The sequence below is a fragment of the Amblyomma americanum genome, chromosome 7 (genome assembly GCF_052857255.1).
Source record: "Amblyomma americanum isolate KBUSLIRL-KWMA chromosome 7, ASM5285725v1, whole genome shotgun sequence".
In the NCBI taxonomy this organism is placed as follows: Eukaryota; Metazoa; Arthropoda; class Arachnida; order Ixodida; family Ixodidae; genus Amblyomma; species Amblyomma americanum.
Genome location: NC_135503.1, coordinates 37,915,378 through 37,938,705, shown reverse-complemented (window position 1 = coordinate 37,938,705; position 23,328 = coordinate 37,915,378). Strand labels below are relative to the sequence as shown.

At 48.3% G+C, this 23,328-nt stretch overlaps 1 protein-coding gene and 1 non-coding gene across 5 annotated transcripts in view; both read right to left on the bottom strand.

Annotated features, from left to right (window-relative positions):
- TRNAD-GUC (transfer RNA aspartic acid (anticodon GUC)) lies at window positions 1-72 on the bottom strand. Its single transcript has one exon. It is a non-coding gene; the product is annotated as a tRNA-Asp (tRNA).
- A 2,290-nt stretch (window positions 73-2,362) lies between these two features.
- LOC144098916 (uncharacterized) overlaps window positions 2,363-23,328 on the bottom strand; it is a 28,439-nt gene continuing 7,473 nt past the window's right edge. Inside the window, exons 1-4 of one of the 4 annotated variants that reach the window (XM_077631869.1) lie at window positions 20,837-20,890; window positions 16,194-16,268; window positions 13,877-14,002; window positions 2,363-8,868 (exon numbers count right to left, since the gene is read on the bottom strand). In XM_077631869.1, the coding sequence (XP_077487995.1) occupies window positions 7,696-8,856 (1,161 nt within the window). In that variant the 5' untranslated portion in view covers window positions 8,857-8,868; window positions 13,877-14,002; window positions 16,194-16,268; window positions 20,837-20,890 and the 3' untranslated portion in view covers window positions 2,363-7,695. Of the gene's footprint in view, window positions 8,869-13,876; window positions 14,003-16,193; window positions 16,269-20,836; window positions 20,891-23,328 lie in introns of those variants that run through there. The other 3 variants (XM_077631867.1, XM_077631870.1, XM_077631868.1) reach the window with 3 other exon arrangements.

Sequence of the window (23,328 nt, the reverse complement as noted above, 5' to 3'; positions counted from 1 at the left end):
CTCCCCGTCGGGGAATCGAACCCCGGTCTCCCGCGTGACAGGCGGGGATACTGACCACTATACTAACGAGGAGATGAGCACACTGTTGCTACTGGGTTGACAGTTCACTGGAGCCAAAATATGCGAGAATTCCGGCACATAGCTTAGCTAGCTCAGCTAAAGTCGAACAGGACCCCTCGCATCAGACTGAATTCATCGTTGCTCCTGCCTTTTTCATTGCGTTCACTGGCCATAAATGGGGCACCGTTCTTTCGCTGCTTCTTCTGCGGATGTAGAAAGGATGGAAAGTGGGAAGACACGGGCTTGTCTACTGGAGAGCTAGCCTCCACGCCCCCTGCCTTTCTTTCTTTTCCATTTATATTGACGATTATGCCGCTTCTAAGCTTAAGGGAACCGTCGGTTTGTCGGCTTGTTGACAAAAATGGTTCTCGTCCTAACAGCAGATGGCGGCACTAAGCATTAGGGTGTCTCGATGGCAGAGCTTATCGTAAGTTATCGCTTTCGAACGTGAAGAAAGGCGTAACGACCCGCAAAATGCCTGCGTTCAGCGTACGCTTACGGTACGTAGACAGCGTCAGTTTTTTTTTTTTTCTAAGGATATATGTACGCCGCGAGCGAGGACGTAGTGGACGGGCGGGAAGTTCATTTGCAATTTGGTTTTTGATGAAAGAGTAACTGTCTCACATATCTCGGTGGACACCCGAACCGCGCAGCAATGGAAAGGGTAGAGAAGGGAGTCAAGAAGGAAGGAGAAAGGGGTGCTGTAGTGGAGGTCTGAATAATTTCGACCACCTGGGGATCTTTAACGAGGCAGCATTTCGGCGGCAGCGAATTTCGCTCACTTCAAGAGAAAACGCAGCGATTCCTGCCGCCGGGGAGCAAAAACCTGTTTCGAGTCGTCGCTGCCTCTCGAGCGGCCAGAGCGACGAGGTCCCAACAAGCTGGAAATTCTGTGCCGCTCAGTCGCTCGATCGATTCGATCAGTCACTTGCATGTGAACTAATTAAACGAGCCATTAACGACGGGTCGAATTTTCCCTTTTCTCATCTTCGCGTGAAGCTGCATAACACTGTCGCTGACGAAATAGACGAAATTATTACACTTTTAAGGCCTCGCGGAGGTTTTATATCATTTGATTTATTGTATATACACATTATTTAGTTATGCACAGCAACGTTAAAACATCAGCATTACTGATATTTAACACAGGTTAACTCCAGATTAACCATGCACGACCATGTGGCGTTATTTCCTTCTCTAAAATAGTGATCAGCATCGAATTTAAATTAGACTGCATAAGAACAGAAAAAAATGATGCCGCCCCCGTCTGGAAGACGTAGAGTAACGAGCGTTAGCTGTTTTATAATTGACGTCACCAATCAATCACCAATACATCAGTGACATCACCAATCAATCACCAATTGGGTTGCTATCAATTTCCTATGGGGGCCGTTATCTTGGGTTAATTGGTGACGTCATCAATTGGCGGCCATCTTGAATATATGAGTGACTTCAGCAATCAGTTCCCAATTCAATATACTAATGGCATTACCAATCAATCGATTGCCAATTGTGTTGCTATATCAATTTACTATGTGGACGCCATCTTGAATTCCTCGGACTTGGAAAATTTCACACCGAAGGGAGGTGGTGGCAGACCCGAGGAAAACGTGATGAGTAATTAAGAGCTAACGCTCTTGAAACAAAATTTCGCAATTCGTGAAAATATCCCGCAAAAGAGAACACTATCCAACAGGCGGCCGAAGTGGCCGGAACGTTCAAGTCTGGAACAATCTGCTCCAGCATACGGATATGCTGAACACTTTCACAGGCCACCAGCTCGCGCTGAAACTGCAGTATCCGGTTCCTATCCGACAATTCGCACTCAAAATTTAGAGTACAAGAATGTCACCGGTACCACGTAATTGCTTCTGTAAGTAAATCATGAGGCGAAGTGCACACGACGCTTCACAGCCATTTAATTGAAAATCTTCATTTATAACAGTCGTCAAGGTATACATACCAGTCCTTAAAGGAACGAATTTGTTGCTGCACAAATACCTTACAAAATGGGAAGATGTGCCATGAACAAAGACAAAATACAACGAAAGAAACTGCGTGTTCTCAGAAGTGCCAAGTGACATTTTCTGGGGTGTTGGTCTGTATTACGCGAGACATCCAGTATAAGCAGAAGGGGAGAGAGAATTTATGCGGATTATGTAAAGTTCAAATTAAAGGAAGCCTGACCGCTCTTTCCTTAAAGGGGCTCTGAAAGAGGCTCCAATAAAGTTGCGGTATGCCTGAGATGTTAAAGGTTGCCGCTTCTCAAATATCGTCCAGCAAGAATTTTTTTTTTTTCAAGAAGCTGGTTTATATGTAGTCCAAATCTGAATTTCAGCGTCTTCGTGCCTTTCACTCTCTTGCCACCTTTTGCAGGCTGGAAGGTCTGCGCTCCCCGCAGACCCCACCACCGGGGGCGGAGCCTAATGAGCCTAGAGGAGGGCCTGCCTTAGCGAGTTAGAAATAAGGATATTTAGCTGCACTATCAAGCTTCATGGAAACGCACTTCACTACCTAGATGCAAGGCACAACCAAGTGGAAGCACCTCAGAAAGGCTAGTTTGTTTCTGAGCAAAGGCCTTTCTTAGGATGTCAAGGCAACAACAAAAGAAACCTTGCCACGGCTAAGGAAGGCTCTCCTCAAGACTAGCTGCCAGCCTTCCCGAAGTACTTCCTCTTGCTTTAACGTACCCCTACTTTGGATTTGTGACACTTATCGTTGAGCCCCACACCTTTACTTCGAAACACAGAAAATAAATAGAACACTTCCTGTGACAGAATTTTATTCAGCAATGGACGCCTGCTTCACGCACAAGGCATTGAAGTCACAACCACGATGAATTATGGTCTCGTTATCTGGTCACCTCGTGAGACATGTGCAAGACATCTCGACGCTGTTCATAACCGTGTTGCAGCGTAACCGACATTACATCATTATCATTATCGCGCGCATAATTACAGCTTTGCAAGTGTGTCACACCTCATTTGCTCACCACACAGAAAAATGTGCGGACATCATTTGCCCACATTGCCGCTTGCCCGAAATCGCCGCACTTTAAGTCGCTTGCATAATAGTTCTCGGTCACAACAGCTACTTGGCCGACCAAAAATTTTGCCCCTGACCTTGTGCCATCAGCGATAGTATGGTCTTACAGACAGTGTAGTCAAAATATATATGTGAACAAATAGCTCCAGAAATTGATTTTTTTTTCACGTTTTAATCGCCGGTTCAGGCCCTGTTCAAAGGTTTTGTTTTTGTACTGCATGCAGCGTACTGTGTATTTTGTGGTGCACTCTGTTGCTGTATGTCGTTTGATGACCTGTAATTTCTATAAATTCTCCTTAAGCAATCTTTCAACCTTTAAATTTGAGAGGAATTTGAATAATAAAAAAACATACAAGTCGGCTGAATTTTCTCGCAAGTGTTCCAACATGCAAAAAGCCATGCATTGAAATGTATTATAAACACTCGGCAGTAATAAAAATAGGTTTTCTTGCAAGCAAAACTATAGACTTTCTTGCGCTGCGCTGTATGCCGCGGATGCGCCATATCAGAAGTCATCAGGAAGGCAGTTTCTTAGAACATTTTGCTTCAGACACTGAATCAGGCTTTAATCTAAAATAATGCAGGGGCTTACATGTAAATCCTTATCGCGAGAAAAAAAGCAATACGGGCGCAGTTCTGAGGTGCCTATTTACCATATTTACCGAACGATTACAGCGTTTTATTTTCCTGTCTACAAAGCACGTCCGACACTGCTGGTAGGCTACAACATACATATCGTCAATGACGGTACTCTGCAAGGAAAGATGTCACAGCTGGCTACGTCTATCGCAAAACAAACAAGTGGCACATGTCTACAAAGAGACCCTAGCACTAAATGTGAAGAAATCTAGTTCGCACACTAGTGGCTAGTTAACGATTTTTCTACATCACTATAGCTGAGCAAATAGTTGAGTACGAGTTTTGTATTCGTTCGCACGGACGTCAGAAAATGTTACGAACTACAATCGAAGTTCTACGTGTTTCACATGCTCTCTGCGATAAAATAAACTGCTGCTGGGAACACTATCAAGCGGTGAAGAAACGCTCACAACATCAGAACCGTTCTGCCATGCACGGCTCCGTACGGCCGGAATCCAGTACAGCAAACAACTACAGTAAATGAAGTCTCACAGGTAATAGCAAACTTTCTAAGCTGCGCTGTTCCAACAGACAGAAATGAATAGAATTTTTAGAAATGACATCGTGGACAATAATGTCGCTGCTGCGGAAATTAACTATCGGAGCAAAAATGATACCTGTGGCTTTCAAGGTGGAATGAGCTGCCGTCGCTGATGCTACAGGACAGGTTTAGCTTCGGCTCACGAGGCAAGGATTCAAATTGTCCTGCAGTTTATGTCTTTGGCACACACAATAATATACAACAATGCCTCATCGCTATCAGGCTGTTTTGCTTCTCGCCACCTATCGATGGGTAATCGGCAAATTAATTTTTAGCCTATCCCCACCCAGTAACGTTCGGTTTTTCTCTGCTACTTGCAACAAATGCCCATAACGATCCGGTTAACCGTACCGCTTAGAAATGGGATCGTGCACTCACTGTCAACTCTGGAAGGAAAAGGTGACGTGCGATGACACAGCGACTCCACGCAAAGTTAAAAATGCATGCACTTCGTGGCAACATTTGAATCTCTATAAGCCTACAAAGTGCCGCATGAACTGCTGCTCAAAGTACACATCTCAAACAACCAGTTACACTTAATGAAAATCACAATAAAAAAGCTGCAGAAAAGTTAATCATTGTTGCCGTTTCGGTGAGAAGATCAACCCATCAATGGAGACAAGTACACGGAGCACAGAAACGTGGCAGCCAAAGCAACCTGTACAAAAATGTCAACAGACAGTCTATAAACTGTGTACACGATGTCCATGGACTGTCTAAAAAATTTTTGTAAGAGAAGGGCCAGCACAGGCAACTTCGGGAGGCATTTCATGCGTGAAAAAAAAAGCACACATTTTCATAAAGAGCATAAACTACCAATTTCAATGACAAAATAAAAAAATTAAGAATGATGCTCCTCACCCTCATTTTATAATAGGCAGTGCAGAAAACAGAAGAGAATAGCTGTCGATCACTTTACAAACGCTCCTAAAAACGCTGTGAACACCACACAGGGACAAACTGAGCCGTTTCAGGGAACACCCACGTCTAGGCCTGAAGTGCGTGCCCTAACTGGCACAGAATTTGGGCCGTGCAGGTACACACACAAGACACAGTGCCCAAGGCGCTCTCCTCAGAGTACAGAAGGAAATGAATGATTACCAGGTACGACGTCATATGCGAACCATGTTCCAGCCAGAGATCACTATACACCCAACCGAGACCGTGGTAGAACTTCACGGTGCGGAGGAATCGGTGGTCACGGGGCTCAGAACACGAGTGCAGTTCACAAACCTTACTCTGAACTTCATTGTGGGACATATGTTATACAGCACTGACATCTGCACCGCATTTCTGCGAAGCTATCTTTCGCGCTGCTGCACATACGTTCGTCATTACGAAGGTATGCTGCTCTGCACACCTCATACATAGACTTGATCAGGGTGTAAATAAACTCTGTTGACTTTGTTCATGGGAAGGAAACTGGGAACCATGAGATTACGTACGATGGCTGCCGCTCGTTCATACTCCATGCAGCAGCGAGCAGCAAGGAACATTGGAATGCAGTTGTTGCGCCTAGATTGCATGAACCTAGCACTATAACCTCAACTAAAAACAAAAAGCAACAGCGGTGACCAGAGTACAAAAATGCAAAGTTGAAGCGTGCAACTATGGCAAGCTCCAGGCAGTGCTGGAGCAGCCTAGCTGAAGAACTTTGCAAAAAACGAGCATATATTCCCTCTGAAAACAAATCGCTGCATACTGGTATTTTTAGCTATGTATTGACGAAGTTCAGGAGGCATATTGTGTTCGTCCATATGCATGTTTAGAACAGGGCAAGATGACAGGAGAAAAAATAATGCAAAGAACACGAAACTCCACTGGCTCAGATGCCACACAGCAGACAACTAGGGTTGGGGCATAAACAAATGCGAATTTAAACAATGCATGATTGGGAGCTTAGCTTTCTCTGTGAAAGGCAACAGCGGATCAAAGAGCGTGCACTGCTCAGGTCGAGTCAAATAAAATTTGTACCACACAGTGCTGCCTGCAAGGTTTCTCATACAGCACAGCTTACAGTAAAGTGCTTAATTAGAAACAAATCTAGAAGTTTTTGTTTGCTTTTTTTTCTCTCTCTCTTGTGAACATTGTCTCCTGTTCTTCACAAAACCCGTCACAAATAACGATAAAGAAGAGAAAATATGCCTCAAGGCTTAGTTTTTCACTCTGATGGCTCGAATGCAAGTTGATGTAACAAGCAACGTTGAGACCAGGAGAGTATACAAGGAGATGGACAACTTATAGAAGGGATCGTTAATAAATAACGATGGGAAACTCCAAACTGATGCCAAACATTAAACATAAGAAATCCTCTGCGATGATTATGCACTTTTATGACACCTTCAATCATCAACTCGCTAGAACCGAAATGGCAAGCCAAAACGACGACCTCTCTGTAAGGCCAACTTAGTGTTCATGAATGGCTGTGGAGTGTACACAAAGGTGTGATACATGAGAGGCATACTCCTGTTGTGACTAGAAAAACAGATCACACAAGGGGCGAAAGCAGCATTCAGGCCCGCGGCAGTAAAAGATTATGTACACAACAAGCTTAAAAAATAATTGGTTACATGATAATTAATTACATGAGCAAACATAAAAATGAAGACATGGCTTACAGCCATTTCTGTCAGCAGCCAAGACTACAGCTAGCACAACCACCAGAAGAATACTCACTTCTTATTGAAATCTTGGACAGTTATGGTGCAACCTTTTTTTACAACATAATTTTCCTGTTTTTAAGATGCCAGCATTTAGGAGAACGAGTGTCAATGACTCGTTTTGGCCTTGAGAGAAACCAGAGCAGCGAGTACGCATGTGTGCAATGAACCTAATGTGAGCCAAACACAGGAATGATCGAACTGCATTTCTGTGCCACATAGACGATTCAGGAAGAAAGACATGCTCATGCATGAACATACTGTATTGCTACCTCCAGTTCGAAGCCCAATCACGCCAGTCTGCGAGGCATAACGCTGATGGGGACGTCCATGAAAACAACAAACCTAACAGAGCATGAATGCTCTTAAATGCCATACAAGCATATGGAAATGGTACAGGCTGCTAACTTCTGTATACCAGTAATAAATACCGTCAAAGCATATCCAGAGCTGCCATAGCTGCTCCAGTCGCAATGTTTCATGTTTCGCATTGTACTGCAGTGGCAAGAATCCTCTTTGCTCTTCAGTACACAACAGTTTCCACATCATATGCAACAAATATGACATTAACCTATGGTTTCTACCAAACAAATTTTGCGTTACTCGATAGACCGCTGCATTATATTAAAAAGAAAATACAACATACACCCAAATGAGAACGCCAACCACATATACCATAGCGCACATCAGGCAACGGGCCTCTTTGTGCCCTTCTCAGCATCCACTCTGCATGTGGAGCACAAAGCAACATCAGTGCGTCCCTCCCCTGCACGACGATGCCATACAGGCAGTGCGCTGCTCGAGGTCAGAGCGCAACCCCTGCAGTGAGTGAAGCAGCATGAGCCTGCGAAACTGCATCAACTCTCGGTGGAGCCGAATGCGCTGCTCACGTGAAGCCTGCTCCTCAACACGAGCTTCATGCATCTTCTGCTGCACCAGGACCCTCTGGGCTCGCAACCGCCGCACTTTGTCGGCCAGCGTCTCAGTCCTTTGTAGTTGAGAGGAGCACTCAGACAGAGGCGTTGTGGTACAGCTTCCGGGGTCACAGGCCGAGTCGGTCTGTGGGGTGCCGGCAGCCTTCACTACCGTCACCACGTCGCTGCTGTCCTCCGACTGGAGGAAGTCTTCCGAGTACGCCTCGTCGTCGCTGCTGGCGCTACTGTCGTTGTCGCTGATGCGAGTGCCAAACAGAGAACGGCCACATGTCTGGCGACGCTGCAGTCTTGCCGACTCTGGTCGCCGCGTCGTCGCAGACGCCAAGCGCAGGTCACTGGACCCGATGAGCGGCGATGGCCGCCGGTCCAGCGTCGATGAGTTGCGAGGCCGCAGCGGTGAGGCGCCGAGCAGCGAGGCCACGTGGTTGCTGCGCGCAGGCGGCAGGGATCCCAGCGAGGCCCAGTGGCCTCCGCGCCAGGAAGGCTCGTGCAAAAGCAACGACGTCACGTCTCCGGGTTCGGAGCCCTCGGAGCCGGTGGAGGAGCGCGAGCCGGCCCAGCCGGAGTCGGCCGAGCTGCTTCCGCAGGGGCTTCGCGGAGACGCAATCCACGGGTTGGTTTTTATGCGACTGCGCTGGCGCGGCGAGTTGGCGTCGGCCGGCGACATGGGAGCCTGGTCCAGGAAGCTGGTGCGGATGTGCGCCACCGGAAGCTTGGACAGGCTGCAGGCTTGCGGCTGGAGGGACACAGCCGCCGCGGCCTTCGCGTGAAGCTCGGGGCGGCCCGAGTTGCCGACACGCGAGCAGCTCTGCCCTCCGCTGAGTAGCCTCGGGGCCGCCGCCGAAGGTGAGGCGCGAGCGAGATTCTCAGACGGGCCATCTCCGCAGCGGGGAGATCCTTGCTGCTTGGTGGGCGTCTTCTTGGCCTTCTTGCGCGACCGACCGATGTGCACCTCGACCCAGCGGATGAGCTTCATGGTCGTCTTTCTCTGCGGGTAAAGACATCACAGCACTGTATAAGTGCGCGCTGAATTTTCCGCACAGGGAGTAAGATCCCACACTATATCATGTTGGATTGGCCCGCGTGAGGCATTTTTCCGTCGCGCGCAGCCCGTGCCAGATCACCCAATTAAGTGGCTCTCCCGCGGCACTTAATTATGACCCCAAAAAGCGAGGAATGCCACGTACGCGGGGAACAATGAGCACGTTTGCTCGAGTCTTCTCTCCATGGCACGGTACCTGTGGGCATTTCCTCTGTTACATTGAAAAGTCGGAGCACGTGCTGTTTAGACTGTCGCGCACACGAGCAGAACGCAAGCTCGCACTGATTTGCATCGTACGCGCATGCCGCCACGCACGCACACAAGCCCAGCGAACAATACAATAAAGCAAAGGGAGGGGTTCTGGGACCACGTCAGACACTGACAATGGTGCTGCGTTCAGCTTCACAATGAGCGTCCCGTCCGGCCAACTTTGTATACGGTCGCACATGGCTTAGCAACCTTCCCGGAAGCTTAATTCGCCGGCCAGCTGCGCGGCTACGGCATGTGGAAGAAGTTCCCACCGCTCCTGTGCTGTGTGAGAGCAAACGTCTATACTGGTTAATGGCAACGTTAATTAGTAGGTGCAGGATCGAGAACAATACTGTGATTCTTCATCACCATCGTCTACACCAGATCCAGCGAGTGAAGGCATCATCGCAGCATTAACGAAACCACATCAATCCCTGCGTCATTGGCGATGCCGTGCTCACTCTGGTTACGGGCCTACTGATTCTTGCGAAATGTGGCACGTGCAGAAGGCGTGCATACACTGTGCTTTTCCCGGAAATAAATATGTTATTCTGAACCTTTACACGCAGCCCGTCTGCGCTTTGTCGGTGAGTCGAACCCGCGGCAGCGTCCCTTGTGCGCCACAGACTGAGGACCGACGACATTATAATGCTGCTTCAAATGTTAGCACCACTACAACCGGCGTACCAAAAATACGGCGCCCCCTTACAAAAATTTCTTCACGGCATATACTTTGGTCAATAAAGTCTACAGACTTTCTATAGAGAAATTGTATGGACTAGCATATATATATATATATATATATATATATATATATATATATATATATATATATATATATATATATATATATATATATATATATATATATATATATATATATATATGTGAAGGGAGCCAACAGTCACCGAAACCAAGGTGCATAGGGGAACGTTAGTTTTTTTTTTTTAATGTGTTATGCTTATCAGTAGGATAATAACTCTTAGATTAATAAATCGCTTAAAGAAAATTACTTATAAAGCAGCAGAAAAAACAACCATGCCGCCGGTGGGATCCGAACCCACGACCTCCGAATATCGCGTCCGGTGCTCTTACCAACTGAGCTACGGCGACGGCTGTCCAATCTGCTGCTCTCGTGGGTATTTATGTTTACTAGGTGTAAGCGAGCCTTGAGAGTGTTCACCAGCGCCACCCTCGACCATAACGGCGGACGTAGCACGTCCTGTAATACCGCGAGCGTGACGTAGAACGTCATCTAACGGCGAGGGCGGAAACTGTGCGAGAGCCCTCTTATGCTACCTTTGGCATTAAGACTGCCAGAACCGAGACCCTCGTTAAGCTATCAGCAGACAAGTTAAAGGAAATGAGGGGCCCGTTTGACAAATTTATGAAGGGAGCCAACAGTCACCGAAACCAAGGTGCATAGGGGAACGTTAGTTTTTTTTTTTTAATGTGTTATGCTTATCAGTAGGATAATAACTCTTAGATTAATAAATCGCTTAAAGAAAATTACTTATAAAGCAGCAGAAAAAACAACCATGCCGCCGGTGGGATCCGAACCCACGACCTCCGAATATCGCGTCCGGTGCTCTTACCAACTGAGCTACGGCGACGGCTGTCCAATCTGCTGCTCTCGTGGGTATTTATGTTTACTAGGTGTAAGCGAGCCTTGAGAGGGTTCGGATCCCACCGGCGGCATGGTTGTTTTTTCTGCTGCTTTATAAGTAATTTTCTTTAAGCGATTTATTAATCTAAGAGTTATTATCCTACTGATAAGCATAACACATTAAAAAAAAAAAAACTAACGTTCCCCTATGCACCTTGGTTTCGGTGACTGTTGGCTCCCTTCATAAATTTGTCAAACGGGCCCCTCATTTCCTTTAACTTGTCTGCTGATATATATATATATATATATATATATATATATATATATGGCAATACACTTTTAGTGGGCTTATGTCTATAGACTATGAATAGACAAAAGGAAATATCTATAGGAAAGCAATACAGAGTCTATACCAAGTCTACAGAAAGTCTATAGACCATTTTTATAAGGAGTGCATGCTCGTCGAAGCAAGACGGAAAGAGAATCTATGTTTACCCGCTTATACTGCCTGAAAATGTAGATTGTACAAAGGTTACTAGAGCTGTTTAACTGTCGGAATCATTACCGCATCAAGGCAACGGCATCACAGGTACACTACTGAGAACAGGAGCACGCAAAGGCAATGTCCCTGTGCAGAAGTGTATGGGCGCTCTACCCTTCAGGGTGAGGGAATGCCGCGGGAGAACCACTGGATTCCTTCGGCACCGTCCTCTCCTTACAAAAACATTCAACAGACAGTCTGTATAGACTCTCTGTGGATCGTCCAAAGAAATTTTCGCAAGAGGTGCGCGCAGTATGAAGCAAGCTTGGGAAAGCGGTTCACGCGGGACAAGGGCGCCGACGCGTGATGCCCAAGATGGCGGTCTACATGCCCGCGTTGAAGAACTAGATCATGCCGCTGCCGAACAGCTAAACGAGCTGCGCCGCGCTGCTAAGCCTAGCCACGTGCAACCCGCCACTGTGGCTCAGTGGTTAGAGCGCTCGGCTACTGATCTGGAGTACCCGGGTTCGAACCCGACCGCGTTTCTATGGAGGCGAAACGCAAAGGCGCCCATGTGCTGTGCGATGTAAGTGCACGTTAAAGATTCCCAGGTGGTCGAAATTATTCCGGGGAACTCCAATACGACACCTCGTTCTTTCCTTTTTCTTACAGTCCCTCCTTTATCCCTTCCCTTACGGCGCGGTTCGGGTGTCGGCCGAAACGTGGGACAATGACCCGCCGCGGTGGCTCAGTGGTTAGCCGCTCGGATACTGATCCGGAGTTCCCGGTTTCGAGCCCCACTGCGGTTTCTGCGTTTTTATGGATGAAAAACGCTAAGGCGCCCGTGTGTTGTGCGATGTCATAATAGTAATAATAATAATAATAATAATAATAATAATAATAATAATAATAATAATAATAATAGGTCTTTGGGGAAAGGAAGTGGCGCAGTATCTTTCTCATATATCGGCGGACACCTGAACCGCGCCGTAAGGGAAGGGATAAAGGAGGGGGTGAAAGAAGAAAGGAAGAGGTGCCGCAGTGGAGGGCTCTGGAATAATTTCGACCACCTGGGGACCTTTAACGTGCACTCACATCGCACAGCACACGGCCGCCTTAGCGTTTTGCCTCCATAAAAACGCAGCCGCCGCGGTCGGGTTCGAAACCGGCAACTCCGGATCAGTAGCCGAGCACCTAACCACTGAGCCACCGCGGCGGGTGCGATGTCAGTGCACGTTAAGGATCCCCAGGTGGTCGAAATTATTCCGGAGCCCTCCACTACGGCACCTCCTTCTTCATTGCTTCTCACTCCCTCCTTTATCCCTTCCCTTATGGCGCGGTTCAGGTGTCCAACGATATATGAGACAGATACTGCGCCATTTTCTTTCCCCAAAAACCAATTTCATTTCAAGCAGCCCTAACCACTGAGCCACCGCGGCGGGGCCCCGCGGTGGCTCAGTGGTTAGAGCGCTCGACTAATAATAATTGGCTTTTGGGAAAAGGAAATGGCGCAGTATCTGTCTCATACATCGTTGGACACCTGAACCGCGCCGTATGGGAAGGGATAAGGGAGGGAGTGAAAGAAGAAAGGAATAGGTGCCGTAGTGGAGGGCTCCGGAATAATTTCGACCACCTGGGGATCTTTAATGTGCACTGACATCGCACGGCACACGGGCGCCTTAGCGTTTTTCCTCCATAAAAACGGAGCCGCCGCGGTCGGGTTCGCCTACTGAGCCGGAGTTCCCGGGTTCGAACCCGACCGCGGCGGCTGCGTTTTTATGGAGGAAAAACGCTAAGGCGCCCGTGTGCTGTGCGATGTCAGTGCACGTTAAAGATCCCCAGGTGATCGAAATTATACCGGAGCCCTCCACTACGGCACCTCTTCTTCCTTTCTTCTTTCACTCCCTCCTTTATCCCTTCCCTTACGGCGCGCTTCAGGTGTCCAACGATATATGAGACAGATACTGCGCCATTTCCTTTCCCCCAAAACCAATTATTATTTCAAGCAGCGAAACAGGGCCAAGCAGGCCCTTTCAAAACATAATGCGCCTCCTCGAGTGGTACAGCACCACTACCTCACGTGTCCCACTTCATGCCACTCGATCCCGCATTCAAATCACACAAGTTATCGCAATCAGACAGCGTCAACCTCGCTCCCAATTCGGCTGCGGTTGAAATCCCCTCTCGACCAGGGCTGCATTGTTTTCCTTCTTTTTTTTCTCTCTTGATGGTACGAGAGCAGTGAGGCTAAGCAATGCCTTGTGAGATGCGCTTGCGATGAGAATAAGTACATCGCGCTAATTTAAACGCCTTACAAATGGTTGCAGCGAGCTTCTAAAGGGAACTCCGCAAAGAGCCTCGTCTTAACGACCTGACGTCCCTGCAGTGTTGAGACTGCTTTGAAACCAGATGCAGGTGTTGCACGCGCGAATCGTTTTACACCGCTTGACGCGCCTCAGCGGAGGCGCGATGCTCCGGCACACGACGCCTCTTGGATGGCGCAGTTCAACGCCTCACTGCCTGTGGCGCTTCAATGATACGGCCTGCCGCGCACATCCATACATCCAGCCTTCTGTACAATGGAAGCTCTACGCCTGGATACACGTCGGGCTGCTCACCTTTAGAATGGCCGAAGCAAGGACGCAGACCCCGTCAAACACATGTTCGAGTCCTTCATCGTGCCATCACAGTTCGGAAGTCCACTGGGGGCAAGAAAGAAAAAACCGGCGCCCATGCAAATAGCACTGCGACACGGATACAGGCTGTGTTAGAGCAGATAGCATTGTGTCGACTTTCCGCTGCCGCTATATCACCGCGCGGCTTACGCTCTCGACGCTGCTTGCATCACGCAAGTGCAAGATTTCTATCCTCCCTGTTCGAACCCGACCGCGGCGGCTGCGTTTTTATGGCGGCAAAACGCTAGGCGCCCGTGTGCTATGCGATGTCAGTGCACGTTAAGGATCCCCAGGTGGTCGAAATTATTCCAGAGCCCTCCACTACGGCACCTCTTTCTTGCTTTCTTCTTTCACTCCCTCATTCATCCCTTCCCTTACGGCGCGGTACAGGTGTCCAACGATATATGAGACAGATACTGCACCAGTTCCTTTCCCCCAAAAAATCAATTATTATTATTATTATTTTCCCTGTTCGGCGCAAGATGGACACGGGATTTCAGGGTATGCATGTAAGTCGATGTTAGCGACATTTCCTCGCATGCGGCGACAGTGGCCAACTGAGATGAACGGATATAATAAAAAGACGCGGGTTGACCGGCATGGTGCAGCAATGTTGTTTTCCTAACCGTCGACTGTGCAAGCCAGTTTCGTTGCACACTGAGTGGGTTCCATCCTCTCTTGCATACTACGTTCGGCCGATAAACGATTTGCTTCTTAAGCGTACACGACGCACTCACCGCCCCAGTGCTTTCATATATCCCCATAGCAGTGATAAACTTGATCGAGCGGTTATTTCGCTGCAGCCGTTCTATACATGAACCCTTACTACCGCCCTGCGCACCAGAACGCGAAGTAAAAAAACGCCTGCGAGCTCGAGGACTCAAAGCCGGCGAGGAGTCTGTCAGTAACTACGCAGCGACTGCGCAGACGCAGCATTGATCACACGTGTGCGACGGTAAGACCGTACAGTCGGGCATAACTCGTCACGCGGGTGATGTGGTGCACACTTTTGCCACAAATCACGTTAATCTCGTGCATGCATGCGCTGGAGAAGGGCAATAGCTATATTCACATTGCGGCAACATCAGGCAACACATTTGTGTCATTCAAAGACAGCGAGGGGAAATGCATTTATGGGAACACCGTAAAATTTCGGCCGTGGTCCAGCGCCCTCTATGCTGCTCTACAAAAGGGAAACAAGAGGAGAGGAGCGATGGAGCTGCCGAAGACGAGGTGCGAAAGGCGAGGTGGTATAGAATTCACTAATAAGAAGCAGCCCACTTGGGTAAGTCGGTGTTCAATTATAGGGGCTGATTATACCGCAACAAGAAAAGGACACTGCAGTCGGATTCAACTCGCCAACGAAGCTGCAGATGTTCCTCAAAGAAAGCCCTGCAGACAATGACGCCGCGGTTAATCTGATCAAGCCGCGGTTAGTGCCCTTTCATTTGTCATACCCCTGGCATTTCAGAGTAGCAGGTCAAAGGGGATTAACAACGACGTCACGAGAATCGGTCGACGCCATTGGCTGGAGGGTATCCTTTAAGGGGCATCTTCCGGTTCTTACTCGAGTTGTATCTGATTATATATGAAGCGACGACGGAGCAGCGCTTAGTAGGCGCTGATCTGTCTCCCCTCAGTACCAAGGGCTTTCTCCAGTCCATCCTGAGCACGAAGAAGGAGGGAGGTATCCTATAGCACGATCTTGCTTGTGGTACCTAGCAGTCCAGTGTAAACCATAAGTGCTGTGCACTGCTGCACGTAATCTCGGGGAATCTTTTGAAAGTTTTGTCCACTTTTTCAGAGCGGCTGATAACATCAGGTTTCTCATGCCAGAAGCTTTTCGTGATGCGTTCGCGATGCTCCACAACCGAAGACCATGTTGCACTATACTCAATTTGAAGTAAATTAACTCAGAAGAACGGCTCGGAGCTCGGAAGTGGTGCGACTGAAGCATCTTTACGAACCGAGCCAAGCTGTCTGACGGGCTTCGTTCGAGCCTCCCCGATATTCTAGAGAGGGGGTTGAAAACGCTGACTGGCGACAAAACCAATCTCTCTCTCTCTCTCTCTCACACACACACACACACACACACACACACACACACACACACACACACACACACACACACACACACACACACACACACACACACACACACACACACACACACACACACACACACACACACACACACACACACACACACAATGCGACAAGAGGAAAATAAAAGGCTGAATACGCCGGACGAAAGACTTACTCTTCAGTGTTCACGAAGGAGAGGCTGCCTCCATTCGCCTCGTCCTGGCAGCGGTACCCAGTCAGGCGGCATCGTCTGGAAATGAAACGTGAAACACATTTACAACTATATCTCGCTAACACCAAGAAACACATAAACAGTGTCTCAGAGAACTGTCATAATGAGCCAGGTTCAAGGGACACTGACGACAAACAGAAGTTCGCCTAGGGTACCACGTTCCAATCGTAGACCACTCTCACCGAAAACAGCGTTTAGAAGCTAGAACAGCAAGCAAAAAATTAAATAGGTGTCGCCCTCGCTGGCCAATTTCGAAAGTAACATGCGTGCGTCGGCACCGATTTTTCGTTTCGGATCCCTGAGGCTAAAAACGTAAATTTCCCTGGGGTGTAAAAGGGGTCATCGGGAGGTGAACAAAATGCGGCATTGGCCGGCCAGAGCAGGCAGGGCCGAAGCCCCACTGCTTTTGGTCTGCTGCACCTGCACTGGCTTCCCAGGTTGTCGTTACGCTAACCGAGGAGGAAATTAGAAACATGTGTATGCAAAGACGCCTTCAAAGATATAAAACGATGACCCCAACAAGGAAAAATAACTAAATAAAATAGTCCCGCAGCAGTCGAGGTGGTGAGGTGTTTGTAAAAAAATTCACGCTAAAAAAAAATTCAGCGCTTCGTTAAGCGGTTGAGGCAGATAGGGCTGCCTAGTAAAACTCAGGCACTTAGCCAGGCAACGTCCTCCTGGGAGAGGCCCAGGCGTTGACAAACAGCAAGTGTCTTTGTACAAGACATGCCGCGTGCGCCAAACGCCGCACCTAAAGATTGAAATTTCTTGTTTGGAAAGTGTTGCTCCAGACACGCATATTTATTGGATCTTTCAGTGCATTTCGAGAGTAACATGCCCTCGTTGGCGTCCCAAACGATGGCGGCATCAAGAACTATTGCTTCGGTGGAAGTCATGAGAACTATATCTGGTTTCAATTTCACCCCATCGGGTGAAATGAAAGTGAGCTCTTCTTCGACTATTGCATTTGGGTGTTGCTCCCTAGCCAGGCGAGCAATTTGGCGACTAATGAAGTTGTGGCGCTCAGTGCGCGGCAGAGATACAGATTTGCATTCTTTTAACACGTGGAATGCTGTTCCATTCCTTTCACCACACCTGCGACACAGGCGGGCGCTGGGGTCGGAACTGTTTGTTAGAAAGCGCGTTAGAAAAAGATTTGTTCGGAGCCGCATTGCTCGAATGCGGTCTCCGTCCTTGAGATACTTGGAGTGGTAGCCAAACCATGTGTTGGCCAATGGCTGGTTAGTATGTGCAAAAAGTTCCTTGTCATTATATCTCTCGATGTACTCCTTCCACCATATTGAGGCAACATTGATATAGGCGGCTGATGTAATGCCTGCCGGAACTTGAAAGACGTTGGCGATGCGGTCATAATGAGATTGGAGGACAGATTTGAAAAGGGACGCAATAAAAGGCTCGTTGAGACGTAACATTCTACAGAGTGCCTTGAAGTGCACGCTAAGTGCAGTACGCTCCAGCTGAATGAAGCCAAGCCCTCCACACATGGAGGGCAGTCAGATGTGGGAACTTGGAAAACTTCGGGGAAGGTAGAGAATGTTTTTTTTTTTGTTGTTGCGGAGGAGCTTTTCGAAATGCGCAGACTCCGACTCCACCAAAAATGTGTTGCAGGCGCCATAAAGGAAAGCTGGTGAAACCAGCTGGCGCCAGCAGTCCAGTTTCTGGAACGGTTTCAAAGAGGCTTTTGAGATTAAGTGGAGCAAATCTACCGCTTTGGTAGATTCGACCTGTGGATTTTTATTAACAAAGAAGGATATGCCTAGATATTTGATTGGTTCATTGGGATTATTGCTGCTCACGGAGCAGCCAGCGATGTCTGTCAGGAAGATTGCGGTAGAAGCTCTTGGCGCAATGGTTGGGCCTCCAAACAAAAGATTGAGATTTTGCACGATTGATGTGAAGATTGACGTTATTTAAGTACTCAGAAGTTATCTTCAACAGTGAGCGCAGACCCTCAAGAGTGTCCGACATCAAGAGTAAATCGTCGGCAAAGGCCATTGCCGAAAGGGAAGTGTCGGCAATAGGTACACCAAGTCTAAGATCGTTGAGTTTGTCGAGGAGTGGATCCAGGACTGCGTTGAATAAAAAGGGCGACAGAGGGTCCCCCTCTTTGATGCCACGACGTAGGGATACCCGAACATTGTCTGTGGTCCCAGCACACTGGAACACAGTGCTGCAGTTTCTTTGGATAATAGGATCTGGAGGGCACGCCGCAAGCCTCCAGAGCGGAAAAAAATTGCATGATCTGATACGGAGTCCAATGCCTTCCAGATGTCAAGGCTGACACCAAAGAAGGCCCTTCGCTGTTTCTTCCAGGTTTTCATTATTCCCTGGAGAATTATTAGGTTTGTTGAAGTGGAACGGTCAGCGGAGAAACCAGACTGAAAGGAGTTGAATTTGTTGGTTGCCTCTAATCGAATGAGCGTAAGCTTCGAGAACAACCGGTATAAGGCGGGGGAAATAGATATGGGGCGAAAAGCGCCTACACTCTTGGGGTGCAGGCACTTCGGGATGAATGTGGTTCTAGATTCCTTCATCTCCTGTGGGATGAAGGCAAAAGCAAGCCAGTTAACCATTATTAATTCAAGAATTGGAATTGGAATCTTTGCAAGCTCTTTCACTGTGACCCCATCGGGGCCTGGAGCTGTTTTCGACGAGAGAGATTTCAAGGCAAGCAGCACTTCGTCCTCAGAGTAAAGGGTTTCATCGATTTCAAGCTGGACTTTTGATTGAAGTGGATCTTTGACAAGCGCCGTCTTCGCCGAAAATTGGGTCGTAGGTGTCGTGGAGATCAGCTGTAGGACAGCCGCCAGGTTTACCACCTAGCAAGAGGTGATCGCCAAGAACTTTGGCCCCAAGGGCATATAGTCGTTGGTGTTCCGAAAACCGAGCTCGTCGTTGCTGGCTGCGATTCCCTTTTGCTGCAGGAGATGGAGGCTGGCTACGCTGTTTTGGGGGTCACACGCACTCCAAATATTTTGTAAATCTTCTCAAGAACGGCGACAGTTATGGGGACAGATGCCAAAGACGAAGCAAGGGCAACGTCATCGATGCCAGCTGCCCAAAGACAACTAATAGTTTCCTCGGAATCGATGGTCATATGTTCGAGAGGAGGTTGTTGAGTGGAGAATGGTGGGAAGATGGGGGCCTTGGAAACTCTTGCTGCCACTGCCAAAGCGAGGGCATCCTGATAAGTTTTCTTGTGCCTTTCCTGGGCTATTGCAGTCACTGAGCGAGATGGGAATCTTTTATGTAGTTCATTCTTAACATATCCGAGCTCGGCTTCAACAAAAGCAGGAGCGATGACGTCTGATTCGCTCCAGCGGAAATAAACAGGAGGATGATCTTCTATGCTATCAACTTGGACACCTTGCGTTGAAGTAGACGCCGTAGATTCGTTCAAATGGTGGGACTCCTGTTGTGATGATTCTGTGCGTAGCCTCTCGAGAATGAGCTGGTATTTCTCTTGGCGTCGCGCTTGACCGCTGGGAGGGGTGTCTGGATGTCAGAGAGTCCCCGATGGAACGCACAGGACCTAAGGCGATCTCCAAGCGTGCCAAGGATTCATATTCAAGGTCCGTCCACCGGACCTTTTCGGATCATTTTTCGTTGCGGATCCCTGAGGCTACGCTACATCGCCTTTACTTCAAACCGGTGGCAACCCGCCCTTTTCGGTCACTAGCTTGAATTGACTGGCGGGAAGATTTTTAAATCAAATTTTTCTCGGTGATGAATGGGTCCTCCGTTGCCGGACAAACACCTAAGTAACCAGAAAGAGCCAGACAATTAATTTTCACTGAGAACAATAATTAGGTGTAGTAGTCCCCAGTGTCCCTTTATATTTGTACTGTTATCCATGCTGCTCTCTTTTTGTCTTTCAACTTCACCCTCATCGTTTTCCTTTTCCCTTTCTTCACAAGAAGTGGCGCCCTCTGGGGAGACGTGGAAATTCGCCTGCTACGGCTTGAAAACAAACGCACGTGGGAGACGCAGGCGCGATCCGGTTCCGCGAGGAGCCAGCCAGCTGCTCCTGCGAAGTGTCGTGTGATTGACAGCTGCCGCCATCTGTCGCATACACCTGTCACTAACATGAACTGCGCATGTGCAGTATAGGATCTGGCGGTTTTATTTTCAACAGACGGAGCTGAAGGAGAAGAAGCGCGCGCGCATGCGCATAGCAGTGTAAAAAGTGCAAAAGAACGCGCCTCAATATCTCCTGTTGATGTCCGCTCGCAGCGCAAAGAAACTTGCACGGGGCGGTTCCTGCACCCTTTCTCACGAAGGTCCCAGTTTACTCATCAAAGCGCAACAAGGCAGACCCTTAGCATGCTCCTGAATTGAAAAGCCATGCGAGGGCGCTCTCATCGTTCACGCCTCTCCGTTGCTCCCAAGCTGCATGCAAAACGGAAACTGCATGACATAGGCGCAACAACTCGGCAAGCAAGGGAGAGAGAGGCACAGCACACCGCCAGTCGAAAGGCTGCTGCCGCAGGATGGAAATCGCCGTGCACAGGACCCGAGGCAATTTAGATAAGCTGCCTATCTTCCTAGCATGCGGGATCGCTCACCGGTGCTCCGCAAAGGGGTTCCATGCGCATGCTGCTCGCTCGGCCCTTGGAAACTGCAAAACAAGAAAAAAAAAACTTCGCGTTAAGGAAATGCGCATCTCGGTCACATCGACTCCTCCTAGCTGTGTCGCCCGTTCCGCGGTAGCAATATTATGCACCCAATCTAGCTCGAAACGAGCGGCAGTGCCGAAAACGACGACAAAGTCTGCCGCTGCATGCCATACTCTGCACACCACGGTGGTTTTTGAGGAAAGGAAATGGCGCAGTAACTGTCTCACATATCTCAGTGAACACCTGAGCCATGCCTACGTAAAGGAAGGGATAAAGCAGGGAGTGAAGGAAGAAAGGAAGAAAGAGGTGCCGTAGTGGAGGCCTCCGGAATAATTTCGACCACGTGGGGATCTTTAACGTGCACTGACATCGCCCAGCACACGGGCGCCTTTTGCGTTTCGCCTCCATCGAAGCGCGCCCGCAGCGGCCGGGTTCAAACCCGGGAACTCCGACCATAGAGTTTCTTACTATTAACTAGAGGGAAAACTGGCGGCGCTGCACCTGAGCCACCATGGGCGCTCAAAGCATCATGGGGCGATGAGCTACTTGATGCGGGACAGTTGGTAGTTTTCACGACGAGAGAGTGGCGTTACTAAGATATATCGTTTCGTCCACGGCGCAGACGACTTTGGCAAGGGTGTGACATTCCCGTAGAGCCAATGGGGACGATTTTGAAATGCGACGGTGGCGGTGCCTGGGAGTTGGCGGCGCGGCCAGCGCGGCTGATTAGCAGCTGCTTAGGGCGCTCGCTCGAGTACCAAAAACGTAAATAGTTTTCTCCAAAGAACAGTTTATTAAAGGAAACATCAGTAGTGACAATCGATGTACAAAAGTGATTTTAGGCATCTTGGGCATTGCAATATCAGTGACAATCGTTCTAAAAATCAAAATTAATAAATTCCATTATGGAAACCTAGAACACATGAGCCGCCAGATACCAGGATCGCTGCAATCGTTCCGACCGTGGCGACACTTACGGCGCGGACGCGCAACTTGCAACATGCCACAGCACTGACTTTGGCGCAAACGTAGTGCGCAAAAGCCATAGTAGCGAAAACGCAACAGCACACGACGCAAATAAATGATTTCTGTTTTTTAAATGTCACTAAAAAACTTCTTAAAGTGTTCAAACAACATTTTTTTTGCAAACAGATTTCTTTTCAAAAATGCGTGTTTTAAGCACGAGATATTTGTTTTTGTGGTGTGCAATGGTTGGCCAACAGGAGAGCAAGCCATCGCTTATTTTGGTCAAACTTTATATTTACATGCTTTTCTGCTCGTTTGTTGCAATTTACAGACAGGATATTGAATGCTAAGGCATTCTTGATTACTGAACAACGTTTGTTTTTGCATTATTTTTTGGCCAAAAGTTGTAGTTCTGCAGTTGGTAGCTCTCCACCGCATGATGCTTATGGCGCCCATGGTGGTTCAGGTTGTCTAGAGGAAGTTCCATGCAAACTTCCACAGGCGGGGCTCCAGCTTTCCCTCTTGTTAATAGTAAGAAACTCTATGACTCCGACTCAGTAGACGAGCGTCCTAACCAATGAGCTACCACGGCCGTGGGCGCCATCTAGTTAGTGGTCTGGTCATGACCGCCATGCTGACTTGTGCGGCCGGCCGCAGCTGCGTTTGACTATAGTGCCTAGAATATACTATAGTTTGACTGAGCAGGAGCCGCAGCTGCCTGCGCCTTGTAATCGTGTTCTTTTAAGCGTTTCCTTCCTATGTGGTGGCTTTTTTTTTAAGGAGGACATTGATATTACACGGCTCTCGCAACCATGCCAACTCTTGTTTCGCACTGCTCTCGATGCGCATCGGAGAAGCGACATGAGCTCAATATAAACCAACGGCGAGGCAGAAAAGCAGGAAATGTTTGGAGTGTTGAAAGAGTGGAAATTGTCACGAGTTTTGTCAACACGGTCGTATTTTGGCAGCTCTGAATCCGGCGCGCACCGGATGTACAGTCAACGACACAATTAAATGCGAAAAATGCTATCTGTACACTTGATAATAATCGTGCGTTTTCATTGCAACGTGTTATCTTCAACGTGAGATCACCAGTTGCATTTGTTAGCATAGATATTATCAGGTTCCAATTTTCGCTAGGTAAAGCGTGAGACGAGTTTTATCAGAGAAGCGAAGCGTGCTCCATATTTTATGGATGCGAATGTACACAGCTCGAATTAGTCACGTCCGCATGAAGAATCACCTAGTTTTGTCGAAAATGCCATGTTCTGTACAAAGGTGACAGGAAAGTTTCTTTGCACACCCGTATTTAAAGCGTGCATCATACTATTGCAAAGCCCATAGACGCGAAGCGCCATAACAAACCGAAACTCTCCTAGCCGCCTGTGGCGCCACCAAGCATCGGTTTTCTTTGCTTCCAATATTCAGGTTGTCTTTTGTCTGCCTTCACTGTGTGATAAAAGTGCACTATCGGT